Source organism: Danio rerio, chromosome 12 (assembly GCF_052040795.2).
Source record: "Danio rerio strain M-AB ecotype USA chromosome 12, GRCz13ab, whole genome shotgun sequence".
Classification (NCBI taxonomy): domain Eukaryota; kingdom Metazoa; phylum Chordata; class Actinopteri; order Cypriniformes; family Danionidae; genus Danio; species Danio rerio.
In genome coordinates, this window is record NC_141032.1 from 29,779,694 (window position 1) to 29,802,260 (window position 22,567).

The 22,567-nt window shown below is 41.6% G+C and overlaps 1 protein-coding gene and 1 long non-coding RNA gene across 11 annotated transcripts in view; one reads left to right on the top strand and one right to left on the bottom strand.

The window, feature by feature from the left end:
- The window catches only part of LOC141376814 (uncharacterized), a 291,281-nt gene that overhangs the window by 199,997 nt on the left and 68,717 nt on the right, over positions 1-22,567 (bottom strand). For 9 of the 10 annotated variants that reach the window (XR_015504210.1, XR_015504215.1, XR_015504214.1 and 6 more), the window contains one exon: positions 16,684-16,824. This is a non-coding gene — a long non-coding RNA (uncharacterized LOC141376814). Of the gene's footprint in view, positions 1-15,278; positions 16,825-22,567 lie in introns of those variants that run through there. The other variant, XR_015504219.1, reaches the window with a different exon arrangement.
- LOC147841415 (uncharacterized) lies at positions 7,670-11,472 on the top strand. Its single transcript, XM_087276469.1, has 2 exons — positions 7,670-8,774; positions 9,513-11,472. The coding sequence occupies exons 1-2, from the start codon at positions 8,329-8,331 to the stop codon at positions 10,600-10,602; spliced, it is 1,536 nt and encodes a 511-aa protein (XP_087132595.1). The 5' UTR covers positions 7,670-8,328; the 3' UTR covers positions 10,603-11,472.

A 22,567-nucleotide genomic window follows, 5' to 3' on the forward strand; every position in this document is an offset into this window, starting at 1 on the left:
GTTGTAGAGTGCGAATCTGCACGATCGAGCAGTTCTAGAGATGTGGTCAGAGAAGTTTAGTTGGTCATCAATCGTTACTCCAAGGCTTTTCACCATTTTGGATGCAGTAATGGTTGCCCCGTCGATCTGGATTGAAAAGTTGTGATGTGGAGTCGGGTTGGCAGAAACTTCTAGCATTTCCGTTTTCGAGAGGTTAAGCTGAAGATGATGATCTTTAATCCAGTGTGAAATGTCTGACAGGCAGGCTGAGATGCCTTTTTATTTTTTTTTATGAATTCCTGTAAGTTCAGTGTTATATTTTACTCAGAAAGGACATACTTAATAGTATAGGCATACAGGCTTACCATGGGCTTTCAGATTTGAGCTTCACATCTTGAGGACATTCATGCCTTTAGATGTTGCTGAGTTTTTCTAAGTTCCATGACATTAGGTTTCTAGGTTGCTTGTGTTTTGTGTGTTCCTGGGCTGTTTCTGACCAGTTGACAGGGACAGTGCAGGGTCTGGTGTAAGCATGTGTGTGTGTGTGTAAATGGGCACTGGAGGACCTTGTTCAGGGTCGGCTCACTCAACATCATTTAGCTTGCTAAGACCATGGGAACACTTTGGGTAGGGGAAGTAAGCTTCATGCAAGAGCTCCATCTAAAAATAAAGACTCAGGAGCTTTAAGCACATGCAACTCAGACCAAGAAGTCAAGGTTTGAATGGTTAGCATGGTCCAGTTAGTCCCTGCTGGATAAAACGAAACCACAGCATTACAAAATACTGCTTCCTTTGTAGGCCACTGAAAATGTAGCCATATATTCTGACTAAACACAGATTATTTAGGCAGGCCAGTCTGAATAATCTGGCCATTTATAAATATTAATGGTCAATCAAATGGTTATTCTGATAATAAAAAAAATGAACTAAACTTATTGTACAGCAGTGGAAATCAAAATTGGAGAACAACCTACAATTTCCTAAAGTCACTGCTTAGTCCTATTTAAGTTATCCCATAAGCAGTGAAAGAGTGTCACTTGCATACAGTACATTCTGAAGCACGTTCTAAAAAGTTAAAATAACACGAAAAAGACTTTCCTGAAGTCAGTTATTGGTGGGATCAAAGTTATTGGTGGTAGCTGGCACTAGGTAATAGCCTAAATTATCTATTAAAAAAATTAAATAATAAATAACCGACAGCCCAACTTTCCAGTTTTCACTGGCTTTGTTTCACAATCTCCAGCGATCATAACTCCATAGATCACTGAATCTCACTCACAATAACTCATGGACTACAATTCCACCATTTCTGGACTACATTTTCATACATGCACTTCACCCTGACACACATGCTTCCTCGTCTAAACTGATTACATTCACACCACCTGAGTATTGTCAGAGACTGATTGCACGCACAATTTAAGCCACACACTCACCCATTCAGTTTGCCGAGTCTTGTTATCTGTCACAGTGACATTACAATGCGGTTTCTTTGTCTGCCTTTGCCGTGTTTTGATCATTGCCTTGCTTATTTATTTAATTCTGTTTGCTGCCTGCCTCTGACCATTTGCCTGTTAATTTGACTTTGACTCTAGATTGCCCTCATACGTCTGGTTGCCCCTGTATTGACCACTGCTTGCCTGACGATTCTAATAAACCTGTACGTGGATCCAAACTTCTGTTGTTGGTGTCACTCCCCGTCGTTACACTTTGCAAGATGATGAGTCATTCAAAAGTGACTGAAACCCTCCAACATGCAGAATGTCTAGATGAAGGCCAAATGAATGATCCTTCCAAGTCTGTGATTTCTATAATATTGCATCTTTTAAAATGTTACTTTTGAAGAATCTAAGGATTTGAGAATCTTTGTAGCAAAGTTATGTGTGTGTTGCTTCAAGAAAGCAAGCATTCATTCGTGTTGTTTTATTTTCAAATGTTTATATTCATTTATTCTTCATTTTATTGTTTTATCATTTATATAATTATCATATCATTTTATTGATCATTAGTTAATGATTTGATTTTTATTATTTCTTATTATTTGTCATTTTATTATGCATTTATATTTTATTTATAATATTTTCCTATAATTAGTGCTTTATTATTATTATTATTTCATTTTTCCATATTGTTAAAATCCTATAACTGTGTAGATTTATGTGACACTTGTTTTTATGAGAAAGAGATAAGAGAATGGAGAATGTCTCCATTTCATGGTCTGTATCGTCTCTGGACAATGTTGTGAAGTAGTAATTATCCATTGGTGCTGCTGGTAGTATAATACACTTGTTGGATTTATCCTGGTCAGTCTAAGCATTGAATCATACACAACTAAGATTTTTCAAAATACTCTGCTCTTTCTTTATCCTCATTATGCTGTCTCCTACTTCTGCTCCTCTCTAGTCTTTCTCAGCCAACTCTTATATTGAGAGGAGATAGTTAATTCAGTTGAATACTGGTTAACAAGCTTGGATATTGGAAACTCTGCAAACTTGTTGTCCAGATAAGTGGAAAAAACAACATTTCCTGACAAGATCTGACGTTCAGGGCTGGATCCTATTTATCTGCCATGGAGAGTGTAAACTAACAGTTACAAATGTAGGGCAGGAGAGGAGAGGATAAATGCCCTGGTATGCCTCAAACAACATTAAAGAGCAAACTGAAATGGCCTAACTTTAAACAAAATCCAGCCAAACCAAAGCAAACTTTTGGAGGAATTAGTTTTGGCTCCAAAATACCTTTTAGCGACTGGTCCGTGGTGATTATTCAATCTTGGGTATGCTCTAGAACTACACCATTTTTAACATGAGATTGTTTCTTATCTTATATCCACAGGGTTCAGACAGTAGAACAATATCCAACACAACAACACGAAGTTAGAAACAGGAACACACTGGAGGGTCAACTAGCAGAGCTGGTACAGATATGTCTTCTTTTTGACCTCAAACATAACGAAAAAAAACTTTGTTACTGGTGCTCTAAAGGAGTGGTCCATAGTGTATATTTTAAGGCTTGGTTGTGTTTATAAGATACAAAGCAATATGTGTCCTTTGTCAAATGTTAGCTATATATTTTTATAATTAACTGAAGCATAATTAAAATTAAATTGTAAGCACTTCTCACTTTGTGTCGTGTCCGTTGGAAACCCAAATACAGAAACAGAACAAACTCTAAGGATATAGCAGCGTTTGGATGGCAATTTATCTTTCTCTGGTATAACATTATAGTGTCTCTGGCCATGCCTCATTGTTGCGCGGGGTGTATGCACATAGGGAATGTGCATAATCTGAAGCGTTTGTGATCTCACTAGCCCAGATTTTAGTTATTTTTTTAGACCCCAAACTTTGTTCGCTGTAGGCTTTGCAAAACTAACTCTGTAAAAGCCAATGTCTCCCTTTGCATTGAACTTTGAGCGTATTACCTACAGAGATTTTGTTTGTGTTCACACAGCTACATTACACATGAACTAAAGTTTAAAATATGGTATTAGTGACCATCCCGTTAATATGGAGAATCTCAATGGGCAATGTGTTCAACACTGCAGCTGGAATTGCTCACCAGATCAGTGCTAAGCAGGCTAAGAATCCATCTTACTGTTTAAGCAAATATGAACTGATATTGACCAAGCCTTTCATCAGCAGAAAAAAATCAAAAGCCAGACGAACCTTTGCTGATGAGCAAGTTGTGTGGACAAAGATCTGGTCCAATGTTTACTTTAGTGATGAAAGCCAGTTTAATTTATTTGGGTCCAATAGGAAACATATGATTCATCATCAAATTTGGAGAAAACTAAATCCAAATTTCAAAGTCCAGGCAGGAGGTGGAGGTGAAGTGTTAGAGTTAGGAGGATGTTTTCTGCAGTAGGAGTTGAGCCTAATGACCATCTTTGAAACAGGCTTTCAATGTCACCTGCATGAAATCTATTGGCTATTTGGTTGGAAACACACTCCTGTACAGTTTTCAACAGTTGGCTGAGATTTTAGTCTTTTTGAAGTATTGAAGAATGTGAGTTATATACTTCATGAGCTCAACACACTCCCCTACTTCCCCTCTTGTAACCACCCCCACACTCAGACTCCATCTCCCATAAGGCCACGGCGATGGCTGAGCTGTGGCGTGACAGGCTGGGATTTCTGGAGCCTTAACACTGTCTTTCATCAGCGTGGTGCTCCTGGGCCTGGAGTTGGGTTTCAGTCAAAGTCTGTGTCTGCGGCACGTGGGAGGAGGATTTCTAACACATGGATCTTTTTCCCACCAAACAATGAAAGTCCTGTCGGTGCGCACTCTCTCACCGGGACGGTACGGGTGTGATGTCACAGCACATGAGCCCACCCATTCTTCAGAAACTGATTCACAGGCCCAGATACACCAGCAGCACCAGCAGGCCGAGCTGGCTCTAATTAACACCTGCTTTCACGAGCGTGTTCCCCCTGGCTGGGGTAAGCTGTTTGGTCTGTGCAGGATTAGCGTGTGAGCAGTGGTAATGCCAAGCCTGTGTGTCTCGCTCACGTCTGTTGGATACCGAGCTGCTCGGAGTAGACAAACAAAGCTCGAGTCTCAGACATGTGCGGCTGGAACTGCCCCTTTGGGGGAAACCTGCTTGGCCTGCTGCCTACCAGTTACTGACTGTGCCAGCAGAGCAGCCACAACCACAATCCTGTTGTTTTATATGCATTTTAGGCAAAGAGCTTTACCTGTGTATTTGTTTCATCTTTTCATTGTGTTTGATTGTTCAATTGGCTGATATTAAGAAACAGTTTAAGGTCATTTAAAGAATGCCTTTGGCTTCCATGGTATTTTTTTCTATTGTGGAAGGTAATGGCTTGTTACCAACATTCTTCAGAATATCATCTATTGCGTTTAACACATAGGGCTTTATTTTAATGATCTAGGCGCAAAGCAAAGTCTAAAGTGCATGGCGCAAGTGCATGGCGCAAAAGCATTAGGGCATGTCCAAATCTGCTTTTGCTATTTTAAGGATGTAAAAATAAGCTTTGCGCCCCGGCGCATGGTCTAACAGGGTTGTGCTTATTTTCCTAATAAGTTATGGGCGTGTTTTTAATTAAACCAATCAGAGTCTCATCTCCCATTCCCTTTAAGAGTCAGTTGCGTGGTGCCATGGCACATTTGCTATTTACATGTCAGACTTTGTAAGTGGAAAAACTAAACACTTAACTATCGAGAAAACAGTTTAACAGACCATCTGCAGCACGAGAATAAAGAACAAGTCTCCTCCACTCTGCCTCTTTACCTTCTCTTTATTTTACTCCTTTACTTTCGTGGATAGGGAAACGGTGTTGTAAGCACTCCACTGAAGGCATCTGTTAGACAACATATTTAATTTTGTTTAAGCACAAAGATTTGTTTCAAAACTATTTCTAAATTCTGTTCAAATTTCCGGCAAATGAATAAATGACCAATAATAATGAAATGTGATCAAACAACACAGCCAGTTTTATCCAAACACACATCCATATGGTGATGTATACGTCTCCAAAACCTGACATGTGGACAAATCTAAACTTGTTTTTATTAAACCAAATATGAACATGCATATAATAAATAATACTGCTAATAATAAAACATTACACAAATGCGAACTGCTATAAATAAACTGAGAAAAGCCCCCTGACATGGAAAAGGCATAGAGGTAGTGGTATTTATATTTATGTAGAAAATAATAAGTTGTGCAATATTTTAATCATTTAATTTTAGTCATTTGTAAAGATATTTGTGTGTTGCTGTACATCCTGTGTGTATTAAGCAATGTGTAAGTTTTGGACGTGCATAGGAACATAACTAATTAGCAAGAATCCAATAAGAATGATCCAAGCCTAGACTGATTCGCCCTATACTGCCTTATCTTCGTTTGGGAAAAATCCCCTATTCCACCGCATCTCCTCCTTTTGCTCTTTTACCAGGGGGAGCTCTCGAGACCTACCTGATCTCAGACCCTCTTATACAGTATGCTTATTGACCAGGCAGGAGCCCTGGGCTCAACTATCCTTGAGCTCAGGGTTCTTTCCAGGGACAGCATGTCAAACCTGCTAATAGCGTCACGCAATATCTAAGTGTGAACTCTTGAATGACAAAAAGTCAAGACAATAATTAATTTTATGCATTAACATATTTTATTAAGTTAATCAGATTTCAACTACATTTTTTAAGTTATACGAAGTTAAACAAAATATTTTTATTTAATTTGATCGATGTAAGTTGCCTAAGTGGTTAGCAATAAAGCCTCACAGCAAGAAAGTCACTGATTCGGCTCCCGGCTGGGCCAGTTAGCATTTTTGTGTGGAGTGCATGATTTCTCCATGTTCGCATGGAGGGGTTTGGAAGGGCATCCACTGCGTAAAACATATGCTGGATGAGTCGTTGGTTCCTTATGCTGTGGCGACCCCTGATAGATAAGAGATTAAGCTGAAGGAAAATAAAGGAATGAATGATTTAATTTCAGATGAGTAGAAAAGTTAATTAAAAGGCAGCATTTGTTTACAGTGTATGTGAATTTTTTTTTTTTTTAAATAGCTTTTGCATTTAAATTTAAACATTAATTTCTGGATTAGTTTAATTGTGCAGAGCTTTTATCTCATTTTTTGGTGTCATTTATCCATAATAAAACCTGATATGAATGAAGCGATTCTTATTCTTAAGTGGTAGAAATAATAAATATACACCAGTTTGATTGCATCGTGGAACTGTCAAACATATTCAAATAATTCACCAGCATAAACCCTAGCACAAACTGCATACTGTACTGACATTCAGCACAACAGTGCTTGTCGACATGGATTCTCATTAGCGATAATTACAACAGAGGCTGACAACACGAGTTGTAAAAAGATCCACAAACATCTCGCATTCACTTAAGGCAACAGGGCATGCAACAAACTATCCTCAGATTTCTCCACTTTGAGAAAAACATTGTGAAGTCGTCTGAACAAATCTAATTAGTCTTTGGTCCATTCCCATGAGCACACTATCCCGGCTGTGTTCTCTAGCTCTCTGGTCAACGCCTCCTCTGGTATGAAATGGGATATCTGAGAACTTTGAGAACTTTTGGGAAAATAACAGGCAGAGGTCAGAGCAGAGTTCAAGGATTGAATGAGTCGCGCTGAGGATTGTGTGCAGGAAAAAAGCGGAGCAAATCCATTGGGGTGCCGAGAATATACATACATACACAAACATGCACACGTTTACCTCGAAACTGGGAATTTGCTTTGATTTATGTAGTACTTAATTTTAGCTATATAGAGAATGTGATACTAAATACAATCTAATGCATGCACTAATAATCCATGTATTTTTCAATAATAGCAGCACTTGTTTATGTATTTACATTTACATTTTCTGAGTCTTAATCTTTTGTATTTTGATGTTGTTTTTTTAGCCTTTTATACGGTCTTTATTTATTGTACAGTTATGTTCATTTTAGTGTTAAACTATTATATTTTCCTCTTGCTTTTTAGCTTTTCAATGTACCTTGCGGTTGCCATCCGACTAATTATTTTGTACTTAATTGTCAGGGTTCTGCCACTTTGGTCTTGTAAATTCTTGTTTTGGTGGCAGAGCTCTGACACTTCTCATGTCGGGTCCTGTTTCTGTCTCTGTGTGAGCGCGCGCCGTCGTGGGTGTACGTAGAGTGTGCGCGCTCCTGCTTGACGCGGCCGCGCGCGCGCTCTGCGTCACTCAGACGCGTGCGCTCTTGTACTCGTGTTTGTGTTTTCGTTTGTCAGCAGCGTGGTGTTTCATTCCCAGCGTCTCAGTCTTGTTGGTTTCGGTTTTGGTCGGCGCTGGGATGAAGCATGCACGCTGCGTGTGTGTGCGCACGGTGAGTGCTTTCATTCATCGTGTGCTTGTGTCTTGCGTCTTTTGTCAAAGCACGTGGCTCGGTGTTTACATTGTGGTCACGTGCTTTTGTCGTGTGCTTCAGTGTTGTGTTATGTGAGCGCATGGCTTGTATTGTCTTTCTGTGTCATGCGCTCTCCCGTCTATTGTCTTGTCCCACCCACCTTGTTACCTTGTTTGTAATTATTATTTTCACCTGTCCGCCTGTCTGTTTATTGGTTTGTCTTTCCTATTTATTCTCCTAGTGTGCTCTGTTCCGTGCTGGTCCGTTATTGATTGTTCCCTTCCCTGTTGCTGATTTCCATTCTACAACAGCGGTTTAAAGTCTTGTCTTGAAAAGTCTTGTTGAGTGTGTAATATAATGTTGTGTTTTTCCCCACATGGGGAGATTTGAGTTTTGTTTTTGTTTTATTTTTTCATTAAATTCTTCATTCCCTGCATTTGGGTCCTCGCCTCCTCTTCATCACCCCCATATCGTGACAGAACGGACCAGCCAGAATGAGGACCCAGCGGAGTGAAGATGGCTCCTTCGCCAGCCGCATTACTAAGTTGCTGCATTTGCAGTCACTGAAACAATGTGGCTTGAATTTGGAGGAGTTTGCGGAGAAATTCCGCAAGGCAGCTGAGGGGCTGAATTTTAATGACTGGCTGCTTATTACCCACCTAAATTTTGCTCTGGACAAGCCCCTTCTTCCCCTGCAGATCCAGAGAATGGTGGGCTGGTCATTCCAGCAATTTATTAATCACATGGTTCAGCAGCAGGAGAAAGGGATCCTTCAGGAGGAGAGGATCCCTTGCACCACCACCACCAGCGCCGCCTCCCAGCCCATGTCCAGCCCTCAAGGGCTGACCCGCACTCAGAAGCGGAGGTTAAAAAGGAAGACCTCTGCTGCAGTGTCGGCTCCAGCCCCTGAGCGCCCTCCAGTGTCGGCTCCAGCCCCTGAGCGCCCTCCAGTGTCGGCTCCAGCCCCTGAGCGCCCTCCAGTGTCGGCTCCAGCCCCTGAGCGCCCTCCAGTGTCGGCTCCAGCCCCTGAGCGCCCTCCAGTGTCGGCTCCAGCCCCTGAGCGCCCTCCAGTGTCGGCTCCAGCCCCTGAGCGCCCTCCAGTGTCGGCTCCAGCCCCTGAGCGCCCTCCAGTGTCGGCTCCAGCCCCTGAGCGCCCTCCAGTGTCGGCTCCAGCCCCTGAGCGCCCTCCAGTGTCGGCTCCAGCCCCTGAGCGCCCTCCAGTGTCGGCTCCAGCCCCTGAGCGCCCTCCAGTGTCGGCTCCAGCCCCTGAGCGCCCTCCAGTGTCGGCTCCAGCCCCTGAGCGCCGCTCAGTGCCGGCCACAGCCCGGCTCCTTGCCTTGCCGGCGCCACCCAGACGTCTTGCCCAGCCGGCCCCAGCCCGGCCCCTTGCCCTGCCGGCACCACCCAGACGTCTAGCCCTGCCGGCCCCAGCCCGGCCCCTTGCCCTGCCGGCACCTACCAGACGTCTAGCCCTGCCGGCCCCAGCCCGGCCCCTTGCCCTGCCGGCACCTACCAGACGTCTAGCCCTGCCGGCCCCAGCCCGGCTCCTTGCCCTGCCGGCGCCACCCAGACGTCTTGCCCAGCCGGCCCCAACCCGGTCCCTTACCCTGCCGGCGCCACCCAGCCGTCTTGCCCTGCCGGCGCTACCCAGCCGTCTTGCCCTGCCGGTCCCAACCAGACGTCTTGCCCTGCCGGCCCCAGCCCGGCCCCTTGCCCTGCCGGCACCACCCAGACGTCTAGCCCTGCCGGCCCCAGCCCGGCCCCTTGCCCTGCCGGCACCTACCAGACGTCTAGCCCTGCCGGCATCAGCCCGGCTCCTTGCCCTGCCGGCGCCACCCCGGCTCCTTGCCCTGCCGGCATCAACCAGACGTCTAGCCCTGCCGGCACCAGCCCGGCTCCTTGCCCTGCCGGCACCTCCCAGACGCCTTGCCCAGCCGGCGCCTCCCAGACGTCTTGCCCTGCCGGCGCCACCCAGACGTCTTGCCCAGCCGGCCCCAGCCCGGCTCCTTGCCCTGCCGGCGCCACCCAGACGTCTCGCCCTGCCGGCGCCACCCAGACGTCTCGCCCTGCCGGCGCCACCCAGACGTCTCGCCCTGCCGGCGCCACCCAGACGTCTCGCCCTGCCGGCGCCACCCAGACGTCTCGCCCTGCCGGCGCCACCCAGACGTCTCGCCCTGCCGGCGCCACCCAGACGTCTCGCCCTGCCGGCGCCACCCAGACGTCTCGCCCTGCCGGCGCCACCCAGACGTCTCGCCCTGCCGGCGCCACCCAGACGTCTCGCCCAGCCGGCCCCAGCTCGGCGCCCTGCCCTGCCGGCCCCACCCAGACGTCTCGTCCTGCCGGTCCCAGCCCGGCGCCTCGCCCTGCCGGCTCCCCTCTGGTCTCCAGCCCTGCCGGCTCCCCTCTGGTCTCCAGCCCTGCCGGCTCCTCTCTGGTCTCCAGCCCTGCCGGCTCCCCTCTGGTCTCCAGCCCAGCCGGCTCCCCACCGACCTCCTGCCTTGTCTCCCCTGATAGACTCTCCCTGGGTCGTCCCTCCTGCTCCTCCCTGGTGTTCCCTCTCTGCACCCTGGACGGACCCTCCGGCTCCACCCTGGCTCCCTGCCGGGGCCCCCGACCCACTGAATCCACCCTGGACTGTCCCTCCTGATCCTCCCTGGTCTTGCCCTCCCATCCCTCCCTTGTTTGTCTTGTTGGGTCTGGCTTGGCTTCCCTCCCTCCCTCCCTTCATGTTGTCTTGCCTGTTCACCCCCCTGTCTTGTGTCTGTTGATGTTGCCTGTTTTGTTGTCTTCTAGTGTTTCTTGTCTGTCTTGTACCTTGTTGGATGTTCCCTTTAGGGACGCCAGGTGGCGTCCCTTTTGGGGGGGGCTAGTGTCAGGGTTCTGCCACTTTGGTCTTGTAAATTCTTGTTTTGGTGGCAGAGCTCTGACACTTCTCATGTCGGGTCCTGTTTCTGTCTCTGTGTGAGCGCGCGCCGTCGTGGGTGTACGTAGAGTGTGCGCGCTCCTGCTTGACGCGGCCGCGCGCGCGCTCTGCGTCACTCAGACGCGTGCGCTCTTGTACTCGTGTTTGTGTTTTCGTTTGTCAGCAGCGTGGTGTTTCATTCCCAGCGTCTCAGTCTTGTTGGTTTCGGTTTTGGTCGGCGCTGGGATGAAGCATGCACGCTGCGTGTGTGTGCGCACGGTGAGTGCTTTCATTCATCGTGTGCTTGTGTCTTGCGTCTTTTGTCAAAGCACGTGGCTCGGTGTTTACATTGTGGTCACGTGCTTTTGTCGTGTGCTTCAGTGTTGTGTTATGTGAGCGCATGGCTTGTATTGTCTTTCTGTGTCATGCGCTCTCCCGTCTATTGTCTTGTCCCACCCACCTTGTTACCTTGTTTGTAATTATTATTTTCACCTGTCCGCCTGTCTGTTTATTGGTTTGTCTTTCCTATTTATTCTCCTAGTGTGCTCTGTTCCGTGCTGGTCCGTTATTGATTGTTCCCTTCCCTGTTGCTGATTTCCATTCTACAACAGCGGTTTAAAGTCTTGTCTTGAAAAGTCTTGTTGAGTGTGTAATATAATGTTGTGTTTTTCCCCACATGGGGAGATTTGAGTTTTGTTTTTGTTTTATTTTTTCATTAAATTCTTCATTCCCTGCATTTGGGTCCTCGCCTCCTCTTCATCACCCCCATATCGTGACATTAATACTTAATACACTTTATTGGCCTCAATGGGAAACAAAACAGACAACACAAATCAACACAAACATTTAATCATCAACACAAATATTATATATAAAGGTCTAAATGATGTAGGTGTAGGTGAAAAAGATTTCTAAAAACGATTGTATTTGCACACAGACAGCCTGTATCGTCTCCCAGAACTTGTACTCACAAAATAAACTATGCGAGAGGTCAGCTATTATTTTAAAGAGCCCATATTATACATGAAATAGGGTCATATCTTGGTTGTAAGGGTCTCCAACAACAGTTTAATATGCATGCAAGGTCAAAAAACACTTTCGTGGTCTTATAATCTGCATTTATTTTTACGATTGGTCGTAATTGGTCGACTGCCTTCAGTCAGAGAGTGAAATGCCAAACAGCTAATCAGCAATATAAAAGTAATCACAGTTCATACACGCTCGATAGTGTAGGCGTGGATTTTAGCTGCCAGTGGGTCAATGTAAATACAGACTATGGACTTGAAAATTCAGATGACTAACTATTTTATTGAGCAAAAACTCCAAAAACAGTAGAGGAGATCTCCTAGCTTCTCACTCTGCTCTTTTCACAGACACACACACACATATTGCACACACACACACACAAACACACACACACACACACACACACACACACAAAATTACACACACCTCCGGACGACAGCGCGCACACGCACACACAGACACACACACTACTCCTCGTCCACGGAGCTCCGTTAACAAAGCAGCACGCGTCGCGTTTTTAACGTGACTTTGCACGCGATAAGAGAATATAGCCAGTTAACCTGATACAGTACACACGGTTACAAGTAACAAATCACAACTAAATACATTTGCAAGCTAGAGTCAACGAGGCAACTTTATTCGCACGTACTTACACTTGAGAAATGGAGGAAAAAAATCCATCCTGACGTCCATCAGTAAGTTACTCTTTACTGATCCTTCCTTTAACAAACGCTGATGAAGTATTCTTTGTAGCATGTAGTTTCCAGAAGTTTCCAGTAGTTTTCAACTGCTTGGCTATAATGCTGAGGTTTCATCTTTGGGTAGAGACTCAATATATCCATCTGCAGTGTGACTTCAATCGACCGGCATGTTTGTGTGTGTTTGTGTGTGTGTGTCTGGGTTTCTGTGTCAGAGGGCGGGGCCTCAGGTTTGAAATTTCCCAGGTTTGCGCGTGCACGTGAATAACTTGGTTTCGTTCGTACGTCATGGCGAAACACCTAATGAATCAAGGCGACTCGTTTGAAGCACTATGAGTCGACTCTTTTATAGATGAATCAACAGTTTTAAACACTGTACACTAACAGATTTAAGCCTTAGCTGGATACTTCACTTCACTTAGAGCTGTGTTACACACTACATGGAGGGGAATTTTCAAAAACCCATAATATGGGCTCTTTAATAAAGCTTCATCAAGAAATGATTGCTTATACTAAGATTTTAAGAAAAAATGTTAGCTGTTCACACCAAGGACGATAACTATAATGCTACAATACAGTTTTAATAATCATTCTTAAACTGATGTCACATTTACCATCATACTGCGGATTTCCAGTGACAAATCCTTTTGTTTCAATAGGAATTCTAGCAATTGCTATAATGACCAACAAGATGCTAGATCTGAAAGAGATGGTTGGGTATATGTATGAGCCATTACTAATCTTTCAATCTAATATTGCAAAAAAAGCTTGCATTATTTGCATATATTTTTTTGTTTTGTTTAATTATTAGACATTTTATGAGACATTTTAAAACATGATCATTTTAATAACTTAATTTCTATTGAAGGGCACCTATGATGAAAACCATCTTTTGTATGTTGTTTTGTATGTATTGTTGTTTGTGTGTAAGTATAGTGGGTCTAGTCATATTGGGGTGATATAAAGACAATAAGTCTCTTTTTAAAAATGTTTATTAAGTTAAAATAGGCCCACTGCAACGTGTTGTAGGAGTGCGGTTTCCCCACCCACCGAATTGATTGACAGCAGCGCATTAACATGTCTCCGAAGTAACGCATATAATCATATTAACAAGACTGGACGTGCAGAAAGCAAGTGGGATTAAAAGATCTGTTCAGCTTGCTGTGATCCTCAATCATTATCAAATGTGATCAAGAATGAGTTTTACAAGTTTAACATGTTTTTATAACAGTTTATGTTTGTAATCAATTACAGCGGTTTACTTCAGCTTTACTTTTTTTGTGGACGTTAAATTAGGTTTATTTTGTACATCAACATAATGGATATCCATACAGTGGTATATATTAATGTGTATCCTGTCACTATTGCCATGCAAAAACAGTGCAAAGTTTAACAAGCACACTGTTGTGTGTTCGCTGTGTGTGTTTGTGTGTGTGTGTGCATGAACTTCTCAATAAATACATCAAATAATCATTGGGAAAGTTTTTACTGTAGTATTTCTCACAAACGTTACATGAGATCTGCTTCTTTCATGTCTGTCACTGTGCTGTTTATCTGACGCAGAAGGAGGAGATTGAGGCACACTCTGACAGGCATGTGGTAACGGTGGGCAAGGAGAACTAGCATTAAAGGCACAGCCAACAAAAACAGCTACAATGTGTTCAGAGCAGAAAATTCCAATATTCTGAAAGCTATAATTAATAATCTGATGGGTGTTTTGAGCTGAAACTTTACCGACACTTCCTAATGAGACACAAAAGCTTTATCTTAAATCTTGAAAAAGAGGTGAAATAGGTGCCCTTTACCTAATTCCCTTGGTCTTTGCAAGACACTAGTGTTTCAAAACACAATATACTTGTGCAATTTAAAGGCTTAACTAGGTTAATTAGGTGGACTAGTTAGGTTAATTATACATGCTATTGGACAACAGTGGTCTGTTCTGTAGCAAATCCAACAAAATTAATTTCTCAAGGCAGCTATTATTATTTTTAAGATTTCAGAGACTTTCTCCAGAAGACAAAAAATAATATGTTATGCTAAAATTGGCATTGCTTTGTTAAACGTCTGGAAAAAAATAAAATTTCATCAGAGGGCTAATAATTTTGTCTTCAATCGTAAATACAGAAGGACGCCTTTCTTGTTTTAAGCGATTTAACAAACATAGTATAGATTGACTTTATGTGTACTATAGTTTTGTTTCATTATGCACTAAACCTAAATTAAACTGACTTGGCTTGAATATTTAAACACAAGCCCGTTTTATTAAATGCATCTTCCTATAGATATGTGTACTCCCAAAACTTTGCAGTAATGTCAGGCCAGTAAGCAAGCAGTGAGACACATGACAGCTGGACGTAATGACGGATTGCAGTCTTAATCCTGCCACACAGAACAGCCTTTTGATGCACTGTGAAGCAGCCTTTGATTTCCACAACACTGCTGTAAATTAGCTGTAGACAGGAACAAGATCCAACACACTGTCTGCAGCCCCTTTTCCACTTGTCTCCATCAGGGATGTGTTCCCCAGTCACCTGCTTTCATTTCCCCCAGACCATGTGAATAAAAGACAGGAAATCTACCCTTGCAGTGATTATGGTGAAATTTGTACGAGTCTGAAGAAGAAGTCTAAGCAGCTCTTGCCAGGCGATCGCTTTTCAGAGCAGGGCTTGGTCTTGTTTTAATGTAGTCCATCTCATTTAGGCACCATTCATTTCATTGATGCTGTAAAAAATGCATTCTGGATATCCCAGGCACTTGTGTTGTTTCTTTATGTCCTACATTCATCTAACAAAAATAGAATAGAATCTTTTTCTTAATATTTTTCTCTTAACACTCGCCCTGTTGGGGATGTTTTCATCCACCCTCGGGTGATTTAGGTCTTAGTTTGGCCACAACTTTCTGTGTTTCAGAAAATGGAATGATTTTTCATGACAAACCTTATTTTGCAACCCAGGCTCACTCTAAAAACGTAGTCCCGTGGACCTTTCTGGAGACCACAAAATACGTCTGGGGAGTAATGCATTTTTGCAGTTTTTGTTTTCATGAATCCACGAGAGGCCACTGTGTGTGCTTTTTCACATCTCAAATGCCTCTCGCGAGTACTCGGTCATCGTCGTGGTCAACTCCTCTCTGCATCTCAAATCCGCCAACGTACACGACGAGCTAATTGGACAAACTGATTGTGGCGGGAAAGCCCTCCACACAGAGGTAAGCGATCAGCCGGTAAGCGCCAAATGGAATGTCGTCATACCGCCCAGTAGGGTTCGCTTAAAAAAATGAAATGCAGACATTCATACCTCCGGCTACATAATTCGCAGTCTCCAGAAACGTCCGCGAGACTACGTTGTCTGAATGAGCATGCGCTGTTATTTTGACACATATTTCGGGAAAATACTTTGAAAGGTTTTCAAAAACTCAGCAAAACTACAATAAATACTACACTTTTGTTATGTTTTTGCCCCATTGACTTCCATTATAACAACATTATTACAAATTTGATCTCTTTTCAACAGGGAAAACCACCAACAATCAAAAAATGTCAATATAATGGAAGTCAATAGGGCAAAAACAGCCACTAACATAATCAAAGAGTAATAATTTTAAACAGTGCCGTGCACAGGGGGGTGGCCCGATGGCTAGAGCCACTGCCCCTCTGCCCTCATTGGCTGAGGTGCCCCTTTCAGCAGGTGCATAAGATAAAACAAATCAGAAATGTGTTGAATAAATCTCCCCAGAAATTGGGGGAAAAAAATAGGGGGGCTAATAATTCTGACTGTCTTGAACTGTAAATTCTTATGTGTGTTTTGCACAAAAATCTAAAAAGATATAAAACTTTTTTTTATTTTTATATATGAGTCAGAGTTTTGTGATCCATAATTCAGATCAGAAAGTAAAATGCAGAAAATAATCTTCCCAATATTTTTGTAGAATAAAAGATATAACAGGTTTATGCATCATTGCGGGAGGAAAAAATGCTTTTGTGAAAATAATCCTTTCTAAATATGTTGTTTGATTAAACTCGCACGCACAAACCCATAATGTGTGAGAGAGGAAATAATTATAAGATGTATTTTATATTAACACTGAAAAGATCTCTACATGGTAAGCCAAAAAGCCCAAAACTTCAAAACTAACAGGTGCATAAATAGTATGTTTGATTGCAGTGTTTGGCCTTAGCTGATTTTGCAGCACTTTTAATCTGTGTCTTCTTTGGTTGGACTCACAGTTCTCAAGCAGCTCCAGATTGTTCTCATTTAGCAGTGAAGATCTGACCCTTGACCGACACAAAGCGCTCTCTCTCTCTGTCTCACCTCAATCATTTTCTGCCTTGCAGCTGGTTTGGCCTGCTGTCCTCATGGGTTTCTCTGGAGAGTTACAAAAAAAAAAAAAAAAAAAAAAGAGTCAAGGTAAGAGTCAGAGATGAGGGAAGGACGATTCACTGAGTCACTGACTACAACTTATTTGACAGATAAGAAGACTGGGCTAAGAAAAAGGCATTTACAGCTTTGTACTTTTCCCTGTATATTTGGTGTTCCGGTTTCCCCCACAGTCCAAAGACATGCGTAAGGTGAATTGAATAAACTAAATTCACCAAAGTGTATGTATGTAAATGTGAGAGTTTATAGGTGTTTCCCAGTACTGGGCTGCAGCTGGAAAGGCATCTGCTGTGTAAAACATATGCTAGATAAGATAGCGGTTCACTCATTTGTAGTGACCCCTAAGGAATATAGGACTAAGTCGAAGGGAAAAAAATGAATGAATGAATGAATTATTTATATATTTATTGATATTATATTATTATGCTATGAAATATTTTAAAGATGTTATTTATTGCTATATAAAATATACAACTTATAAAATATATATCATATAACAATAAATCATTTTGAAAATGAAAACAGACACTTTTATGATTATTTGATAATAATTAGAATAAAACAAAAACGTATTAGTGAATTTATTATTACAACATACAATACAATTTAAATAGAAATTTGAAATAATATTTTATCATTAGAAATTATGAAAATAATTATGTTATATAAAAATACAGGATAAACATAAATGTGAAACACTATTGATCATTAAAAATAATAAAAGCTGGACATTTTTTATCTATTTTCAAAGCTTGTGTAAAAAAACTTTGACATAATAACAAGCAACTATTTAATCTATCATATAGGAAAAATACACAGAAACATATTTTTTAATCAAGATGCCATTAAAATGCCATTTCAATTTAAAATAACCTTTTATTTTAATCCATTTTAAAATGAAATGTATTTCTTTGATGGAAAAGCTGAATTTTCAGGAGCCATTTTCAGTTTTGTATTTTTATGGTAACAAAGATTTATTATTAATTCATTCATTCACTTTCGGCTTAGTCCCTTTATTAATCTTGGGTTGTCACAGCGGAATTAACCGCCAACTTATCCAGCATATGTTTTACGCAGCGGATGCCCTTCCAGCCGCAACCCATCACTGGGAAACCCATACACACTCATTCGCACACATGCATACCCTATGGACAATTTAGCCTACCCAATTCACCTGTACCGCATGTCTTTGGACTGTGGGGGGAAACCCAGAGGAAACCCACGCAAACGCAGGGAGAACATGCAAACTCAGCCGAGGCTCGAACCAGCGACCTTCTTGCGGTGAGGCGACAGCACTACCTACTGCGCCACTGCATCACCAAGATATATTATATGATATGATATTACGACATTATATATTATATTATATTATATTATATTAAATTATATTATATTATATTATATTATATTATATTATTTCTGCACACTTATGAGACACAGTGTCAGACACAGTGGAGACCAAACAGATGGAAATGGAGCCACACTCTCAGAAACACCTCATTTTGTGCCTTTTGAAGACCGGTGGACACTTTAGAAGAAATCGGATACATGACAAAAAACAACTATGAAGTCAGACTTTTATTTAAGGAGCTCAACTCCCCGATCTCCGATATCCCAAGTGCTGGTGGTGGGGAGGGAAGGGGGTTCTGGGTGAGGTTTGCTCTGTTGTTTTCTGAACGGCTGCCAGGAAAAGTTTAATGGCTGTGGAATTTGGACAGGAAAAAAGCAGGCTGGAAGTTTCAGAGGAAGCAGGGATTTGTGGCTCACGCAGCACCTCTGTTTGTGTTCTTCTGGGTTGGCTCCACTTCGGCCACTGCGCTCTGAGCGAGGAAGAGCGTCAAGCACTTTTCCACATATGAGAGCAGAGCCTCAGGAGAATGACCAACCGGCGACTTACAGGCCACGGCTAAAACACCTCCACCCCCTTTTTTTTTTTACAAACATACACACACACGCACGCGCACACACACACACACACACACACACACACACACACACACACACACACACACACACACACACACACACACACACACACACACACACACACGCACGCACGCACACACACACAGACAGACAGACAGACACACACACACACACACACATACACACAGTTTAGACGCTGTGTTAAAACTCAAAGGCTCTAATTGAATACAATACGAATGCTGTCTCAATTGCAAAAACACATCATACTTTAAACTAATCCTCCATTGTCCAGAGAATGTGACTTTTTTTGAAGTACACCTTTGATCTCAAATTCCTTAATGGAACTCAAAACAAATCAAGAGATGGTTTTATTACTAATATTTGATTGCACTTTATTTCTATGTTCCCCCAACACACATTTTTATGACTATAAGTAACTTTATGAGAACATTTTAATTTATTCTACTAACCCTAAGCCCTATTTTTACTTGAAGGGACAGTTCATCAACTTACCATTTACTCACCCTCAAGTTTCAAACATTTATGTACATAAAAGAAGATACTTTGAATAATGTTGGAAAACCATTAACCGTTCTATCTTTATTCAATATATCTCCTTTTGCATTCAACAGAAGAAGGAAACTCAAACAGGTGATGAGTGATTTCAGAATTTTTAGCTTTGGATGAACTATTCCTGTAATTACCATTTATTTATTAACTTAGCCAACACATTTATTCATTTATCCAAAGTGGTTTAAAAATGAGGGTAAATATGGGATTACACAATATGGAATTCATTATAAAGGACAAACTAATCCAGAGAATGGCTGGTAATATAAAGTTTCAGTTTATCAATATAAAAAACGACGCTATAAAAGATTATGGTCCAGCATTAGAAATATACACAGTTAAATAAAATGTGCACTGATACAAGTACTCAAAACAATCTCACTAGAAAGATTCATTCTTGTTCAGTGTTTTCCTACTCATTTAAAATAGAACATCTTTCCTTCCAAACACAATCTCACGGGAATTCGCAACTTTTAGATTTAGTGGCTAATTCGTATGAATTTGCACAATCTCATTCATACAATTTAGTACAATTTGCTTATCCCCCATTGCAAGTGGGGTTTAGGGGTGGAGTTCGTTGCCATGCGTCCTTTTTAAAATCTTAAACTTTCATATGACTGAACTTGAATGAATTAACCACTAAACTGAAAAAGTGTAAAGTTGTTAAGTTTCTTCATGAGATCAGGCTGTTGTTTCCACTTAAGCATTCATCATCACAACATACTTTTAAACAAGTAATTAGTTTGTGGTTGCTAAAAAATGTATATTCTATATAGCATAAATGTATAATGTCAATATAATCTTGGCATACTACATTGTTGTCATTGTCATGTGAACATTCACAAATCCTCTCCAGTGGGCTCAATCATAAAATTTCCACTAAAAAACACAATTCAGTATCTTTCCAATAGTAGTACATCATGCAGATCATTTTTAGATAATCTGTTATGAGTGTTATGGATTAAAACATGCACTCTTGGTCACATATTGCTCAGTGCATACTGATGAAATTAGCATTACACATACACTTCATGAATACCCATGAAAAACTAAATGTACTTGGACAGTCAACTAAAACTCTAATGAAAGAAGTGGTGAAATGTAACCAATGTATAAAGTCAACAAAATGTCTAATGGAGAACACTAAAATAAAGTATTATTAAATCTTGTGTATTGTTCAGATTTACTACCCTTTTGTTATCTTAGTGGCTGTTTTGCCCCATTGACTTCCATTATAACTACATTTTATAACAAAACCTTGACACTGTATAATCATTCATTCTTGATTGTTTAGTTTTCCCTTTTGTAAAAAAGTTTTAATTTGTCATGTTTACTGTTGATTATCAGTCGGCACCAAAGTTTCTGCCTTTTATAGTGCACATGCATACATACACTTACTTTGTTTACTACATTCTGAGAGCCGAGCTGCTTTTTTTGATTTTGTCAGACATATCAAGGTAAGTGTACAAGGGGGGGGGGTTTGAATTCAAATTCATATATGGGACATTTAGGGCAAAGATTTGGCACTTATGGCAATATGTAATATGAAAGTGAGCCCAATGTGGCCAATGTGGAAAATTATAAATTTGGCCAAAAGGGCAGAGGAAAAATGTGGGCCACAGTTGGCAAAATAGTGGCATGGTCATTTAAGGGTAATCTGGGTCTAAACCTAAAGCGGCTCACACGTGTAGGTGAAAATGTGGCCCAGTTATCTTAAGACAGATGTGAGCCACTTTTGGCAAATATTTGGCACAGTAAGCTTTGGCTATTGCGGCTGTGAGCCTAATTTGGCTCAGACAAAATATTGCAGATGTGGTCCAGTCATTTTAAAACATATGTGTGCCACTTTTGGCAAATATTCGGCACAGTAAACTCTGGCTAACGCAGCCGTTAGCCTATAGTGGCTGAGAGAAGATATGGAAAATGTGGCCCAGTTATCTTAAAACAAATGTGGGCCACTTTTGGTGAATATTCGGCACAGTAAGCTATGGCTAATAAGGATTTAGGCCTATAGTGGCCTAGTTATCCTAAAACAAATGTGGGCCACTATTGGCAAATATTTGGCACAGTTAGCTCTGGCTAATGTGGCTGTGAACCTAAAACGGCCCAGAGGAGATATAGCAAATGTGGCCCAGTTATCTTAAAACATATGTGGACCACATAGACTAAAGTCACCATCATAGAGAAAAGGGTTTGCTTTAGTTGGGGTCATAGCCCTGAACCTCTTAATATGAATTTTCTCTTGGGCTGCTGTAACTTTTAAGAACTTTGCTTGAAAAGTTTATCCATTACAGCATGAAGAGAGGCACAACCTGTGATTAAATGTTTAATCCATTATTAGAAGTAATATAGGCCAGATCTGGGCCAGAATAAAAGCAAATTTTGGCCCAGAATAGGGTCAGTTCTGGTTCATTTGGTTGAATTCTGGCAAATTTGTGGTATTGCTTTGGCTTATTTGTGGCCCAGTTCTGGCAAACAGGAGCAGACCGCCCAAGTGCCATCATTCCATGCAGTATGTGGGCCGGATGGAAGTGTCTGGTGTGAGCCGGATTTGAGCCACATGAATTTTGCTAGCTGGGTATACTCTATACAACTCCATATAAAAACCAGAAACTAAGCTTTTTTTGCAATGCAACTGATGACACAAAATATTACAAATTTAACTTTTTCCCAACAAGTAAATATAATTCATGATTGTATGATGACATGGCTTTGCTATCCAAAAAATATATAATATCTAAATATCTAATGGGACTAAAACAGCCACAACCACAACAAAAGGGTAGCAAATTTACAGAGTGTATTGTTGAGTTTTGTCAGAGCGTTTCCAAAAATATGTGTCAAAATAAGAAATAAAAAATAAAAATATAAAATAAAAAATGTGTTTTAAAAAAATTCTATTTGCTGAAACAGAGAAAGTTGTGGCCAAATTAGGACTTAAAAATCACCTCAAAATGGATGAAAACATCCCCAACAGCACACCAGGGTTAAATCAAATACAGGTTCCAAACCAATCCTGAAAAACATCCAGTGGTTCTTTCCTTCTGAGTTCCACCACTGGTATGTTTCCATACAAGACCTCAAACATGGTTACTATGTGCTAACTTGAGTTTGTGGGCTTAAACAGTAGTTTGGCCAAGTCTACGTTTGATATATCGATAAAGCACTCACCCCGCTAATTATATGATCTATGAATATATCAAATCCCTTCCATTTCCTCTCTCATTTCACATCA

Bases quoted from the DNA above. Each gene is read 5' to 3' on its own strand.
- LOC147841415 (XM_087276469.1), top strand. From the start codon at position 8,329: ATGAGGACCCAGCGGAGTGAAGATGGCTCCTTCGCCAGCCGCATTACT. The intron at 8,775-9,512 runs GCGCCCTCCAGT...GGTCCCAACCAG, and splicing joins GTGTCGGCTCCAGCCCCTGA to ACGTCTTGCCCTGCCGGCCC.